Genomic DNA, 16,787 nt, shown 5'->3' with positions numbered 1-16,787 from the left:
GGAACCCGCGACTGAGAAGTTGACACTTAGCACTCATAGCGTGCTGAGGTGGCAAAATCCTCAACTCTCGTTTCCCTGAAAACAGTAACACCCGAACCCCTCCTGCCCAATCCACGCAGAGAATAATCCTAAAGCATGCCCAAACACAACCTTCTTCTGGACCATAGCCCGCATCACCAGAGCCTTTAAAAGACTGAATGTTTAACTAATCGTTGTCATTTTTCTAGGGAATCTTTTGTGACTTATGATATGGTGACCCTGGATCCAGTTTGCCTCCTCGCCTGGGTCTCTCTGTGCTGTATGATAGCTGCCGACTTGGAATAAATTGTCAACCTGTGTTTCGAAGCCTTTTTCCAGCTTTTAAAATGGAGTCAGTACAATGGATTACGACTAAGGTGAATGCGTGGAGTTTGGCCTTTTGGCTGAGTTGTCAGGGTTCCGCCGGCCCGGGTCTTTGGAATTGCGCTAGCGCAGTCCCGATGGTTCGGCTGCCGTGATTCCGGCAGTTGAGCTAAAAGGTCAGATTCCTTCAGTTTGTGGTGTGCCGTGACTCAAAAAAGTTTGAAAAACACTGATTTATCTTATTCATATTGTATTTTATAGGGTTGCACCGATGGTAAAATGACGTAATCGGTATTGGCGAGTACTAAGAAATAACGTGCCGATGCTGTTCTATATGTTCTTTTTAAAATCTTGTTTCAAACCCGATGTTGCCCTGCCCAAGATGGCCGCCAGCTATGCAAGATGATGATAGATGCCCAATCGTGTGATGTCCAATCATCCTTCTGCGGTGAATTTTGATAAGTTTATCACTAGTAGACATCCAATCCATTTGAAGTCAGAGGTCCAATCAATTTGAAGTATGAGGGTTGCAGCGAATGAACGTTCATTCCTTCGCTGCTAACCCTCCCACTTCAAATAAATTGGACGTTAGCGTCATCAATGGCAGTTTACAGTCAAGTGAGTATGCAGTAATTTAGTATGAAAAGAATTTTATTTTATTTTTTTCCCCAAAAAATAAGGTACCTGTACAGTACTTTATTGGTATCGGCCTATACCACAGCCAGTTGGAATCGGTATCGGTAGCCCAAAAATGGTATCGGTGCAACACCAGTATTTTATTCCTTCATTCGTCTTCCATACCACTTATCCTTACAAGGGTTGTGGGAAAAAGTATTTTGTCTTCATTTAGTATAGTTTTTCTTCTAATGTTCTATTTTTTATTTGTTTGTTTTTTAGTATCAATGTACGTATTTATTGGTACTTTTCTTAATTTTAATTTTCCTTTTTTAACATTTCGAACCCTTGATATCAAAACTGAGTCAACATGCTAACCAGTCATCCATGACTTCTTTTTTATTGACTTTATTTATATATTTTCTTAAGCTATTATGCCCTTTATTCATCTTTTTTCCCCCAAATTATTTTTCTCATATTTTTTTAACACTTATTTTAATTGAAATGTATTTTTTTCCCTGTTATATAAAACTTTTTCAAAAGATTTGGGTTATTTTCTCATTTACTTTTATTCACTATTTTGTTGCATCTATTTGCCTTCTCTTTCAATATTTGTTGTACTGAATTGAATGAAAGTTGTGGCACTCTTGCCCAAACATCCAGCAATGCGTGAGTCATCATTAAAAACATCCATCATGCGCTAGAATTAGGAGGCTCGCTGGCGATGACAACCGCCACTTAAAAAAAGTTCAAACGTGCTCTTTCCGCTTTCAATGCTCGCCAGATTCTTTCTGGGACGTTTTCCCCCCTCCAGCAGCAGCAGCAGCAGCAACACAAAAAAAGACCAAAATAAGCTTCTGTGTGCTGGAGTGTGTTTCAGTGCCAGACAATCTTTATGAATTTATGAGTCCTTTTATCATATCTGAGGCTAGCAAAGACTACCCGCCAGATGCTCACCGGACCAGTCATAAACAAGAGGTGGACGAGGCACTTATACTTTCAACTTAAGTAAAAGTACAATTACTTGTTTAAAAAAATAATGAAAGATGGGGGGGGGGGAGTCTGGTACCTGTAGAATTTAAGAAGTGCCCTCAGCATCTCTAATGTGACTGTTTTTTTAATGCCATTTAATGATCCATCAATCACTTCAACTCTGTCTCGTTCTCTTTTTAAACAGTGGTTGTCACACAAAGAGACTGGAAAAAGTCAAGAGCGTATTTTGACAGAGTATTAGAAATTTAAGATAAAATGTATTTATTTTGAAAAGTAGGACATGAGGTGAAAAATGAACAGTCGCTCAAAATGCAGATGTCTGCACAGCGGAAAAATATTTTAACTGTGTAACTATAACGAGGCACCGTCTGACCATAAGACTGTAAGACAAGCAGTCTGACACTCAAAGTGTGATAAAAGCTCAATAAAAAAGTCAAAAGGACGTCATTAAAATGAGCGGCAGGTGTTCAGCTTGGCCAAGAGGAACATGGATGTAAAATGTAACCGTTGACATCCTTGTAACATGTTGGCGCGACCACACAGATCACCTCCAGGAACAAAAGATGAACAGCAGTTGTTCCGCTCAGGGAAAACAACAACTCTGTTTTACTGTTTCTTTCTTTAACTGTTTTCCACTCTATTACTTTTTCTTTCATTCAGATTTGGAAAATGCTGCAGGTTTTCTAAGACAACTTTAATTAAATCATATATCATAAATAAATTAAAATTTAAATCTCATTTTAGCAGTATCCATATTTTGATAGTTTTTTTAGAAGATTATTTCTTAATTTTTTTTTTTTTTTTTTTTTTTTTAATAGTAGTTTTTTGTTTCGTCTCCAAATTCGGATAGTATAGCAGTGTCATTTTGACCTTATATTTTTGTTATGTTATTATCTTATTTATGATGTGCAGTGGTATTTTTTTTTTCTTTGAATTTAGTTGCACGCCCCTCTAAAAAATATTAAACTTTTTTTTTTCTTTATGGTCTGAATTTTTTTTAAATAGGGCCCCAATTTTTGGATTGTTATTATTATTATTATTTGTTTAAATATTTTTTTTTTCTACTTTTTACTTTTTAACACATAGAAAGAAAATTCAGTATTTTTTCTTATTGACTTGTGTTCACTTAATTGGTGCACTAATTATTTTCACCAGTGCTTTTTATTATTTATTTATTTAATTACAGTTATACCTCTACATACGAAGTTAATTCATTCCAAGACCTTGTTTTTAAGTCAAAATGGTCATATGTTGAGCAGGATTTCCCCAAGAGAATACATTATAATTCAAAAAATTCGCTCCACAGCCGAAAACTTACACCAAATCCTTAATACTACTGTTACTATTGCAAATAGCAATTACAGAGAGCAAAACAAATAAATTATGAATACAAATCAGGAATAACAATATAATGATAGTAATAATATAAATAATACCAGTAATAATGTAACAAATCATGTTCTAATATGGCAGATGTATTTTGAATGGTGTACCTGAACGCACCGCGCAGCTGACAACAGAGTGAGAGAGAGTGGAGTTGAGATATTACTTTCTAGGGTATATTAGTTTCTAGGATAGCATGGTGCTTTAGAGTGTTGGCGCGGTCGTCAGGAATTGACGTCATCAGGTAGCGGCCGTAAGGGAGGCGCGTCCCTCGATGCTAAGGTGTTGCTCAAAAACAACGCGGTCGATTATTAGGGCCCGAGCACTAGGCGTGCGAAGGCCCTATTGTAATGCAAAGGATTATTATTATTAGGGCCCGAGCACTAGGCGTGCGAAGGCCCTATTGTAATGCAAAGGATTATTATTATTATTATTATTATTATTATTATTATTATTATTCTTCTTTTTTCATGGCAAATGAAAATGGCCAATTTGGAGGCCTGAACATGCACGAAAAGTCACCAAAATTTGCACATACGTGCAGGTTCGCGTAAAATTTGATAATCTAGCGTCGTTTTCAAAAAATTTCAAAAAATGGCTCAGTGGCGCCCCCTTGACCCTTAAAATTTTCAAAAAGGCCTCTCCTCTTAGGTTTTCAACGTAGAGCGATGAAATTTGGGGAGTAGATACCTTATGCCTAACTGTTCAAAAAAGCCTCTTGCACCCATATTCCAAATCCGACAGGAAATCGGATATTTTGGATCAAATGTGAAATTTTTTCGGTTCACAGTTGGAGTTTACGTTTGGAGGCCTGAACATGCACGAAAACTCACCAAAATTTGCACATACATGCAACTTTGCGTAAATTTTGATAATCTACAAAAAAATTTAACAAAATCGCTCAGTGGCGCCCCCTTGAAATTTTCAAAAAGGCCTCTCCTATTAGGTTTTTTCAACGTAGAACGATGAAATTTGGTGAGTCGATACATTGCGTAAAACTGCTCCAAAAAGTCTCTTGCACCTATATTCCAAATCCAACAGGAAGTCGGAAATTTTGGATCAAATGTGAAATTTTATCGATTTACATTTGAGACCTTGTCGCTGAAGAAAATAGTTGGATCGTCTTCAAAATTGGTCAGACTATACAGGAGACATATGAGATCTTAAGTTTTCAAAATGGTGAGTTTTCATCCAACGGTCTGGCCTGGGCGTAGTCCCAAAATTGGCCATTTTTGGGCAAAACACCAAATTCAGAAAATGATTAAAAACTCCGTGATACAACGTTCAGTCTTTTTCATTTCTAGCAAGTATATGAGATATCCCAGCCTGAACACGACTGCATTGAAATATTACCCATTAGGCTTGGCGCCCCCTAGTGGGAACAGGAAATGGCCTTCTTTACGAGACAGGCTCCTCCTCCAAGGGAAAAAAATCTATTGACCTCAAACCTGTTTCAGGGGAGCCTCAAGACATGTGTTCAGGTGCCTAATGAAAAATATTGAGGTTTTGTAGAAGCGGAGAGGTCCAAACTGGAAGTGAAAATGACCGTCAACAATTTGTCTCGCCAAAAACTTTGAACAGTCATAACTCGGCAGATATACAACATATCTGCGCCAAACTTCCCGTGTTTTTTGAGAGTCATACCCTGAAGGTTCGTGTAGGGGTCATTTGCATCAACTCTACAGTGCCAACTAGTGGCGACAGAAAGAAGTTTTAAAAAAGGCCTTTCCTATTGGGTTTTTCCAACATAGAGTGAGGAAATTTGGGGAGTTGATACCTTATGCAAAACTGCTCCAAAAAGTCTCTTGCACCCATTTTCCAAATCCAACAGGAAATCGGGTATTTTGGATCAAATGTGAAATTTTTATCGGTTAACAGTAGGAGTTTACATTTGGAGGCTTGAACATGCACGAAAACTCACAAAAATTTCGACATACATGCGGCTTTGCATAACGTTCAATAATCTTGCAACGTTACGAAAAAATGTAACAAAATGGCTCAGTGGCGCCCCCTTGAAATTTTCAAAAAGGCCTCTCCATTTAGGTTTTTTCAACGTAGATGGATGAAATTCGGAGAGTCAATACCTTGTACAAAACTGCTCCAAAAAGTCTCTTGCATGCGTATTCCAAACCCAACAGGAAATCGGGTATTTTGGATTGAATGTGAACTTTTTATCGATTTACAGTGTGCACATTTTACACCTTGGCACCTAGGGAATTAGTTTGATCATTCTCAAAATTGGTGAGACTGTTCATGAGGCATATGAAATCTTAAGTTATAAAAATGGTGTGTTTTCATTCAAGGGCCTGACCTGGGCGGGGCGCCAAATTCTTCCATTTTTTCGCCAAAACACCGAATTCGGAAAATGACTGATAACTCCCTCATACAACGTTCAATCTATTTTAAATCTGGCATGTGTGTGAGGTATACCAGCCTGAGCAGGACTGGATTGAAAATTTACCATTTGTGCCTGGCGCCTCCTAGTGGGAACAGGAAATGCCCTTTTTTACGGGACACACTCCTCCTCTAAAGGGAAAAAATCAATCGACCTCAAACCTGCATAAGGGAAACCTTAAGACCTGTCTTCAGGTGCCTGATGAAAAATATTGAAGTTTCGTTGAAGCGGAGGGGTCCAAACAGGAAAGTGAAAATGACTGTCAACAATTTTTCTCTCCAAAAACTTTGAACAGTCATAACTCGGCAGATATACAAGATATCTGCGCCAAACTTCCCGTGCTTGTTGAGAGTCATACCCTGAAGGGCCTTGTAGGGGTCATTTGCATCAACCCTACAGCGCCAACTAGTGGCGATAGAAAGTCACTCGTTTTTCCAAAACATGTCCAGTTCTTTTCATGTTGGTCATTGTAGTTTCAAGACCTATTAAAATACTTTTTTACGGCCCATGTCCACGTGTCTCTGTCTGTTGCCGTGACGACCCTTTGTTCGCCATTTAAAGGAAATATTTTTTTTCAGAGACTCAGGGAGCTTATAGAGCCACAATAGTTGGCACACTTGGTCGAATTGGCCCAGTTAGAAGATTAATTTTGGTTTTGAATAAGGGCTTGGCTGCACAGCTCAGTAGTGGCTCCTTTTTTGTAGTACTCTCTCCAATAGGGGTTTTTATCTCTTGGGTGTGGGAATGTAAATAGGCGACTTTCGAGCATGTTAGGTTCTAATGAGATGATTAGAGAGGATGATCTGCCACCACCCTGACCTGCACACAGTCCAAGTTGCGTGACGTCCGAGTTGCGCTAGATTGCGAGGGCCCGTTCAGTCCTGCTTGCAGGCCTAGTTATTATTATTATTATTATTCTTTCTTCATGGCAAATGAAAATGGCCAATTTGGAGGCCTGAACATGCACGAAAAGTCACCAAAATTTGCACATACGTGCAGATTCGCGTAAAATTTGATAATCTTGCGTCGTTTTGAAAAAATTTCAAAAAATGGCTCAGTGGCGCCCCCTTGACCCTTAAAATTTTCAAAAAGGCCTCTCCTCTCAGGTTTTCAACGTAGAGCGATGAAATTTGGGGAGTAGATACCTTATGCCTAACTGTTCAAAAAAGCCTCTTGCACCCATATTCCAAATCCGACAGGAAATCGGATATTTTGGATCAAATGTGAAATTTTTTCGGTTCACAGTTGGAGTTTACGTTTGGAGGCCTGAACATGCACGAAAACTCACCAAAATTTGCACATACATGCAACTTTGCGTAAATTTTGATAATCTACAAAAAAATTTAACAAAATCGCTCAGTGGCGCCCCCTTGAAATTTTCAAAAAGGCCTTTCCTATTAGGTTTTTTCAACGTAGAATGATGAAATTTGGTGAGTCGATACATTGCGTAAAACTGCTCCAAAAAGTCTCTTGCACCTATATTCCAAATCCAACAGGAAGTCGGAAATTTTGGATCAAATGCGAAATTTTATCGATTTACATTTGAGACCTTGTCGCTGAAGAAAATAGTTGGATCGTCTTCAAAATTGGTCAGACTATACAGGAGACATATGAGATCTTAAGTTTTCAAAATGGTGAGTTTTCATCCAAGGGTCTGGCCTGGGCGTAGTCCCAAAGTTGGCCATTTTTGGGCAAAACACCAAATTCAGAAAATGATTAAAAACTCCGTGATACAACGTTCAATCTTTTTCATTTCTAGCAAGTATATGAGATATCCCAGCCTGAACACGACTGCATTTAAATTTTACCCATTAGGCTTGGCGCCCCCTAGTGGGAACAGGAAATGGCCTTCTTTACGAGACAGGCTCCTCCTCCAAGGGAAAAAAATCTATTGACCTCAAACCTGTTTCAGGGGAGCCTCAAGACATGTGTTCAGGTGCCTAATGAAAAATATTGAGGTTTTGTAGAAGCGGAGAGGTACAAACTGGAAGTGAAAATAACCGTCAACAATTTGTCTCGCCAAAAACTTTGAACAGTCATAACTCGGCAGATATACAACATATCTGCGCCAAACTTCCCGTGTTTGTTGAGAGTCATACCCTGAAGGTTCGTGTAGGGGTCATTTGCATCAACTCTACAGTGCCAACTAGTGGCGACAGAAAGAAGTTTTAAAAAAGGCCTTTCCTATTGGGTTTTTTCAACATAGAGCAAGGAAATTTGGGGAGTAGATACCTTATGCAAAACTGCTCCAAAAAGTCTCTTGCACCCATATTCCAAATCCAACAGGAAATCGGGTATTTTGGATCGAATGTGAAATTTTCATGGGTTCACAGTAAGAGTTTACATTTGGAGGCTTGAATATGCATAAAAACTCACCAAAATTTGCACATACATGCGGCTTTGGATAACGTTCGATAATCTTGCAACGTTACGAAACAATTTAACAAAATGGCTCAGTGGCGCCCCCTTGAATTTTTCAAAAAGGCCTCTCCATTTAGGTTTTTCTCACATAGAGTGATGAAATTTGGAGAGTCAAAACTTTGTGCAAAACTGCTCCAAAAAGTCTCTTGCACACACATTCCAAATCCTACAGGAAATCGGGTATTTTGGATTGAATGTGAACTTTTTATCGATTTACAGTGTGCACATTTTACACCTTGGCACCTAGGGAATTAGTTTGATCATTCTCAAAATTGGTGAGACTGTTCATGAGGCATATGAAATCTTAAGTTATAAAAATGGTGTGTTTTCATTCACGGGCCTGACCTGGGCGGGGCGCCAAATTCTTCCATTTTTTCGCCAAAACACCGAATTCGGAAAATGACTGATAACTCCCTCATACAACGTTCAATCTATTTTAAATCTGGCATGTGTGTGAGGTATACCAGCCTGAGCAGGACTGGATTGAAAATTTACCATTTGTGCCTGGCGCCTCCTAGTGGGAACAGGAAATGCCCTTTTTTACGGGACACACTCCTCCTCTAAAGGAAAAAATCAATCTACCTCAAACCTGCATAAGGGAAACCTTAAGACCTGTCTTCAGGTGCCTGATGAAAAATATTGAAGTTTCGTTGAAGCGGAGGGGTCCAAACAGGAAAGTGAAAATGACTGTCAACAATTTTTCTCTCCAAAAACTTTGAACAGTCATAACTCGGCAGATATACAAGATATCTGCGCCAAACTTCCCGTGCTTGTTGAGAGTCATACCCTGAAGGGCCTTGTAGGGGTCATTTGCATCAACCCTACAGCGCCAACTAGTGGCGATAGAAAGTCACTCGTTTTTCCAAAACATGTCCAGTTCTTTTCATGTTGGTCATTGTAGTTTCAAGACCTATTAAAATACTTTTTTACGGCCCATGTCCACGTGTCTCTGTCTGTTGCCGTGACGACCCTTTGTTCGCCATTTCAAGGAAATATTTTTTTTCAGAGATTCAGGGAGCTTATAGAGCCACAATAGTTGGCACACTTGGTCGAATTGGCCCAGTTAGAAGATTAATTTTGGTTTTGAATAAGGGCTTGGCTGCACAGCTCAGTAGTGGCTCCTTTTTTGTAGTACTCTCTCCAATAGGGGTTTTTATCTCTTGGGTGTGGGAATGTAAATAGGCGACTTTCGAGCATGTTAGGTTCTAATGAGATGATTAGAGAGGAGGATCTGCCACCACCCTGACCTGCACACAGTCCGAGTTGCGTGACGTCCGAGTTGCGCTAGATTGCGAGGGCCCGTTCAGTCCTGCTTGCAGGCCTAGTTATTATTATTACTTTTTAATATGAGTTTTGAGACAGCCAATCATGGACTTAATACAATTTACCCAAGTAAAACGCTCAAGAACGAAGTCCGAAAAGCTCTTCAGTTGCCCTTTAACGTCCTGTTGTTGCTGGCGTCAACTGCCACGGACAGTTGGCATGTTGTGTTGCACAAGTTCTGAAATAAATGATTAAAAATCCGACGAAGTTGGCGATCTCTTTGCACCACAATAATATTTGTCACCTTAACTTATAAAGACTGGCAAACGGAGGTCGGAGGAGTGTTGTCAAGCAGTTCACGGACGCGCATCCCGCGCTCATATTTTTCTATCATTTCCATCCATCTTCAATAGTAAGACTCACCTTTTCCTTTTTTCACCACCTGCTTTAACATTCTTGGAACCCATGTTGATTTCTCTCACAAGAAAATCTGCCGTGCGTCCGTCTTGCGGGAAAACAAGTAAAATTGCGATGCTGTCATAAATTGTCGTATTTCGAGAATTTCGTCGAATGTAGAAACAAATGACAAGTCAAATTTTACGTCATATGTTGAAAAGATCGTGTGTCAAAGTATGTCGAGGGACCACTGTACTTATTTTTACTTTTTTAGACCCCCCTCCAATTTTCTTTCCGTCTTTATTTTCTAAAACTATATTTTTACTTTGCTCTTACTGTAAACTAACTTATAGATTATAGTGTTGTCCTGAATATTTTTAAGTTTTCGAAAATGTTCATACTTACATAATTTTTTCTAAATTGCGCCGTGCCTGCCTATATCCAAGGGCATAGGTTTGCATAGGGACGGTAGGGACGTAACACTAACAACTTTTCAGGATGCTTAAAATATCCCCACCAACTTTTAAGCAACTTATTTGCATTATATAATGACTTCAGTTATATAGGTAATTTACAAAAACCCACCTCCTTAAAATTGTGTGTTTGTGTGCTTGGGGAACAAATTCCCCTGTTTTCAGTGTAAATATACTCGAAATAAGTGACACTATCTGCCAGTGCTTCAAGTAAATTTTTTTGAAATAAGAAGATAGCTAGCGGAAAAGCTTAACAGGCTTATTTTAAGCAAAAAGTTTGTATAATTAATCTTACAAATGCTTGTCCGAAATGTTCTTAATTCAAGGATGAATATTGTTCAAAACATTATTTGAAAGCATTTTTCAATGGGATGAGGTGTTGATGTTGGTGAGCTGTTCCATTTTTCCTCCACATTTGACGTTGTGTGTTACTCCCAAACAATTCAACTTTGGTTTCATTAGTTCACAAAATATCTTGCCAAAATTTCTGTGGAGTGTCCAAGTGCCTTTCTGCGAACATTAAACGAGCAGCAGTGTCTTTTCCTCTGTAAAGTCCTACCATGAACACCATTCTTGGCCATAATGTTACATATAGTTGATGTGTGCACATGGATATCGGACTGTGCCAGTGATTTCTGTAAGTCTTTAGCAGACACTCTAGGGTTCTTTTTTTTAACTCTGAGTATTCTGCGCTGAACTCTTGGTGTCATTTTTGGTGGACGGCCACTCCTTTGGAGAGAAGCAACAGTGCCAAAATCTCTCCATTTGTAGACAACTTCTATTACTGTCGATTGATGAACATCCAGACTTTTAGAGATGGTTTTGTATCCCTTCCCAGCTTTATGCAAATCAACAATCTGTGACCCCAGGTCTTCAGACAGTTCTTTTGACTGAGGAGTAATGCACATCGGACAATGCCTCTCATCAAGACATTTCTTACCAGGTGTGCGTTTTATAGTGGGCAGGGCAGCTTTAAACCACTTATCAGTGATTGGGCACACACGACTTAAATTGTTTGGTAAAAACTGGTTTCAATTGCTCTTTATGTCTCTTTATGCAGAGGGTTCACTGACTTATTTTTTTCCCCTTCTGTCATTGTTTGTATGCTTTCCTTATTAAAATATGAAAATCTATAAAAGTTTGGGTCGTTTTAGGTAAAGCACTTTTTTTATCTGTGTGATTTTGAAAAAGAAAGCAAAAAAAAAAAGCTTGGGGTTGTCTAGTGTGCCTCAGATGTAGATTAGTCCTTTGATATCTCAGATTTTTTTACACCCTTGCCTATATCATTATCATCATCATCATCATTACTATCATTATTTCTACTATACTTCTATATGAAAATTGATCAAATGTCTCTAAATTGGTTTTGTGGGGTTTCTTGTATTTCACTTGTAAATGTGCTGTACGTCCAATAAACCTGCCCTGCTTGCTCTCCCTGTCCAAACAACAAAACTGATAATGAGTCGTGTGCACTCCATTGCAGCATATTCCACATCGAGAGACACAAGTTGCCATGTATTGTTGTGACTGTAAGTATGGTTCTAACATTTTGACATACAGGCACACCATGGAACTATGCAGGAAGAAATACGATAAGATTGCAGCGGTCTGGAGGCCCGGACAGCTAACTAGTTAACTTCACATCATTATTGATTGACACATTGATTGATTTCGGGGGTCTGTTGGCGGATGGAGGGGAATGAGGACTTTTTCAGAGGAGCAAGTGGCTGTAAACGTCCACTGTAAATGAAGTGCTTTGTCAATAGTATTGGAAAGCACGACCCTCATGATAGGGTGTCCTCGAGGTCACATGATTGATTCCAGCAGTGGCTGTGAGCCTTGGCTGCAGTCCGGGATACTTTGTCCTAAAATGGACGCTTTATGTGAGCAGAGAGGTAGGAGGAAAAAAAAAACGATGTAACTGCACCAAATATGGTCGATTAGAGTGGACGGCATTGCACTTTGAACTCTTTCATCCACATGCGTCTTAAGTGGAAAAATTCCAAAATTCCACCGGTGCGATCAAGGACGAGATCCCGGAAGATCAAATGGCTATCAGAAGATTTGCTTACCCTCTTAGGTAATGTATTGTAAATTGTATGTAAATACACAACGAAAATCAGTCATGACACAAATGTATTCAAAAAAACTCTTTGACAGAAATTTTAGCAGGCTGTCAGGCAGAACTCACCACGTTGTAGCATGCCTTGCCATCTGAACCAGTGAAATGGTACGGGTCCACGGTGTTGCACCTCTGCATGTACATTCGAAACATGCTATTGAGGTGCTTGATACTGATGGCACACACAGCAGAGTTGGTGGTGGGCTCGCTGGAGTTGGGCTTTCCACGGGCGAAGGCGGCAAAAAGCACGTCGTCTCCCTCTTCAATCTCAGAAAAAAACATAAAGAATACATTTAAGTACCAAAAAAAAAAAAAGTTCATGGTTTAATTTTAGCTATTTAAAATTCAAATAAAGGTTACGGGAAAAAAAACAACATAAAGGGTCTGACTCAAAATAAAATAAAAAAAAAAAAAGGAATCTGAAACAAGCGCTCTAAATTTCAAAAATTCAGCCTGGCTGATTTTGGGCAAGAAGCTTGCTAGCTGTGTATTCTTCCAGGATCTCGAATCTCCTCACCAGCCAATACAGTGATTGATACTGACAAACAAAACTCCTACCTACAGTGGGGCAAATAAGTATTTAGTCAACCACGAATTGTGCAAGTTCTCCCACTTGAAAATATTAGAGAGGCCTGTAATTGTCAACATGGGGAAACCTCAACCATGAAAGAGAATGTGGCATAAAACCCAGAAAATCACATTGTTTGATTTTTAAAGAATTTATTTGCAAATCATGATGGAAAATAAGTATTTGGTCATTACCAAAATTTCATCTCAATACTTTGTTGTTTACTCTTTGTTGACAATAACAGAGGCCAAACGTTTTCTGCAACTCTTCATAAGCTTTTCACACACTGTTGCCGGAATTTTTGGCCCATTCCTCCATGCAGATCTCCTCTAGAGCAGTGAGGCTGTCGTTGGGCAACATGGACTTTCAACTCCCTCCACAGATTTTGTATAGGGTTGAGATCTGGAGACTGGCTAGGCCACTCCAGGACCTTGAAATGCTTCTCACGAAGCCACTCCTTTGTTGCCCTGGCTGTGTGTTTGGGATCAATGTAATGCTGAAAGATCCAGCCATGTCTCATCTTCAATGCCCGTGCTAATGGAAGGAGATTTTCACTCAAAATCTCTCGTTACGTGGCCCCATTCATTATTTCCTTTACACAAATCAGTCATCCTGATCCCTTTAAAGAAAAACAGCCCTAAAGCATGATGTTTCCACCCCCATGCGTCACAGTGGGTATGGTGTTCTTCGGATGCAATTCAGTATTCTTTCTCCTCCAAACACGAGAACCTGTGTTTCTACCAGAAACTTCTATTTTGGTTTCATCTGACCATAACACATTCTCTCAGTCCTCTTCTGGATCATCCAAATGCTTTCCAGCGAACCGCAGACGGGGCTGGACGTGTACTTTCTTCAGCAGGGGGACACGTCTGGCAGTGCAGGATTTGAGTCCCTGGTGGCGCATTGTATTACTGATAGTAGCCTTTGTTACTGTGGTCCCAGCTCTCTGTAGGTCATTCACTAGGTCCCCCCGTGTGGTTCTGGGATTTTTGCTCACCGTTCTTGTTATCATTTTGACGCCACGGGGTGAGATTTTGCATGGGTCCCCAGATCGAGAGAGATTATCAGTGGTCTTGTATGTCTTCCATTTTCTAATAATTGCTCCCACAGTTGATTTCTTTACACCAAGCGTTTTACCTATTGCAGATCCAGTCTTCCCAGCCTGGTGCAGGTCTACAATTTTGTCTCTGGTGTCCTTCGACAGCTCTTTGGTCTTGGCCATAGTGGAGTTTGGAGTGTGACTGACTAAATTTGTGGACAGGTGTCTTTTATACCGATAATGAGTTAAAACAGGTGCCATTAATACAGGTAACAAGTGGAGCCTCGTTAGACCTCGTTAGAAGAAGTTAGACCTCTTTGACAGCCAGAAATCTTGCTTGTTTGTAGCTGACCAAATACTTATTTTCCACTCTAATTTGGAAAAAAATCAAAAAATCAAAAATGTGATTTTCAGTTTTTTTTTCCCACATTCTGTCTCTCATGGTTGAGGTTTACCCATGTTGACAATTACAGGCCTCTCTAATCTTTTCAAGTAGGAGAACTTGCAAAATTTGTGGTTGACTAAATACCTATTTGCCCCACTGTAATGTTCATGTTACTGCTCCCACGATATATAATTTCATTTAAACAAAAGGGCTGAAATCCCCTAAAAGCCATGAAAAATTACCTGGAAGTGACGCTGCAGCTCCTCGCCCACCTTGGCTACGTGTGCCGCCTGCAACAGGTTGAACACCTTGCGGGATTCGGCCGAGCGTCGCCGCCGCTTGTCGGTGCTGATGCACTCCAGCGGCATCTCCACGTAGCGGCGGATGACCAAATCCGAGGAGCACATCCTCACGATCCGTGTGTGGAAGGCCGGCGAGTCCCGGCTAACTCGCTGCACCGTCAGGAAGTACGCATAGGGCCCGCTGTGGAAGGAGTGAACGTAGCGCAGGTAGTAGTTCCCCCGCAGCGACGGGATCAGATCCATGTGGGACAGTTCAGAGAAGAAGGTGAACCCGTCTTGGCTAGTCTTCATCTTCCTCAGGGAGAGGGTGTGAGGGCGAGTCATGGCATCTGGCAGACTCCCCGAGCTGGGAATCTCTGAGTTGCCCGCGAAGAAATGGATGACGTTGCTCTCTACGCTGAGCACCTGCGAGCCTGATGGGCCAACCACTACGTCGGCATCCGCCGGTATGCCTCTGCCAGGGAACACTTTGTCAGCGAAGCAGTAAACGTCCTCATCCACTGTCTTTGGGCTGATATCGTCGTCAAGGACGTGGCGGCGACACACGCCGTTGTCCGCCGAGCCACAGCTGAACAAGCCTTTGTCGTACATATTCTCAACCACAAGGGCTAAATTGTGGTTATCCATTTCACCGACACCCCCAGAGCCGCAGGACTCGTTGCCCAGCAGAGGCCCTGTGCGGTACTCAGACAGCTTAGTAAGGTTGGGCGCCAGCGCGTAGATACGGTTGATGGCGCCCACGTAGACGACGCCATCCAGCGATACCATGTTCTGTACTGGGAACTCAGCGGTGAACGTCGGGAGACTGTGTTCCAATGAGAAGTTGACTTTGGTTGACTCGGAGGAGACAACCCACCGCCCAAGCATGCCGGGCCAGAAAAAGGACCACCACAATAGCAACATGGCACGCAAGGTTTGCAGGAAGCAAAGTTTCATCCTGATGGAGAAAAGCAAAAAAGTGAGAATTCAAAAAACTTGAACAATAAAACACTGAAACAGAAACAAGTGGTCAAAGAGTGAGACAAACACAAGAAGGGAAAACGGAGAGCAAAAGAACACATAAAACTGGGCCCAGAAAAACAAAAAACACCAGTGTGACGTAAAGGGATGAGCATATAATATCGGAACAAAAACTTGCAAACGTACAAAACACAAATAAATAGACGACAAATAAGAGTGAGATAAATAAGCGGAATGCAAAAGGACATAAAAAAATAGTCAGTCACAAAAGTCAACAAAAAAAGTGAATCTCTCAGGCAGAAAACAAAATGTGGTTACCAAAAGACGAGACTCAAAAGGTACAGTAGCTCACACAAGAGAATGTCACAAAAGAGGAACACACAATACGAAATAGTCAAACAGATTAAAAAAAGGATACAAAAATACAGAGCACAAAAAATACAAAAATGGAATGCTACAGTGGGGCAAATAAGTATTTAGTCAACCACTAATTGTGCAAGTTCTCCCACTTGAAAATATTAGAGAGGCCTGTAATTGTCAACATGGGTAAACCTCAACCATGAGAGACAGAATCTGGAAAAAAACAACAGAAAATCACATTGTTTGATTTTTAAAGAATTTATTTGCAAATCATGGTGGAAACTAAGTATTTGGTCAATACCAAAAGTTGATATACATACTTCGTTATGTACCCTTTGTTGGCAATAACGGAGGCCAAACGTTTTCTGTAACTCTTCACAAGTTTTTCACACACTGTTGCTGGTATTTTGGCCCATTCCTTCATGCAGATCTCCTCCAGAGCAGTGATGTTTTGGGGCTGTCGTTGGGCAACACGGACTTTCAACTCCCTCCACAGATTTTCTATGGGGTTGAGATGTGGAGACTGGCTAGGCCACTCCAGGACCTTAAAATGCTTCTTACGAAGCCACTCCTTTGTTGCCCTGGCTGTGTGTTTGGGATCATTGTCATGCTGAAAGACCCAGCATTGTCTCATATTCAATGCTCTCGCTGATGGAAGGAGATTTTCACTCAAAATCTCTCGATACATGGCGCCATTCATTCTTTCCTTACACAGATCAGTCGTCCTGGTCCCTTTGCAGAAAAACAGCCCCAAGGCATGATGTTTCCAC

The 16,787-nt window shown here is 40.6% G+C and overlaps 1 protein-coding gene across 3 annotated transcripts in view; it reads right to left on the bottom strand.

Annotated features, from left to right (window-relative positions):
* The window catches only part of met (MET proto-oncogene, receptor tyrosine kinase), a 99,864-nt gene that overhangs the window by 73,239 nt on the left and 9,838 nt on the right, over positions 1–16,787 (bottom strand). For all 3 annotated transcript variants that reach the window (XM_057836279.1, XM_057836280.1, XM_057836281.1), the window contains exons 2-3: positions 14,638–15,634; positions 12,473–12,670 (exon numbers count right to left, since the gene is read on the bottom strand). In XM_057836279.1, coding sequence (XP_057692262.1) covers positions 12,473–12,670; positions 14,638–15,633 — 1,194 coding nt within the window. In that variant the 5' untranslated portion in view covers position 15,634. The remainder of the gene's footprint in view (positions 1–12,472; positions 12,671–14,637; positions 15,635–16,787) is intronic.

This window comes from Corythoichthys intestinalis, chromosome 5 (assembly GCF_030265065.1).
Source record: "Corythoichthys intestinalis isolate RoL2023-P3 chromosome 5, ASM3026506v1, whole genome shotgun sequence".
In the NCBI taxonomy this organism is placed as follows: domain Eukaryota; kingdom Metazoa; phylum Chordata; class Actinopteri; order Syngnathiformes; family Syngnathidae; genus Corythoichthys; species Corythoichthys intestinalis.
Note: the sequence above shows the minus strand (reverse complement) of the source record. Positions and strands in the feature narration are given on the sequence as shown.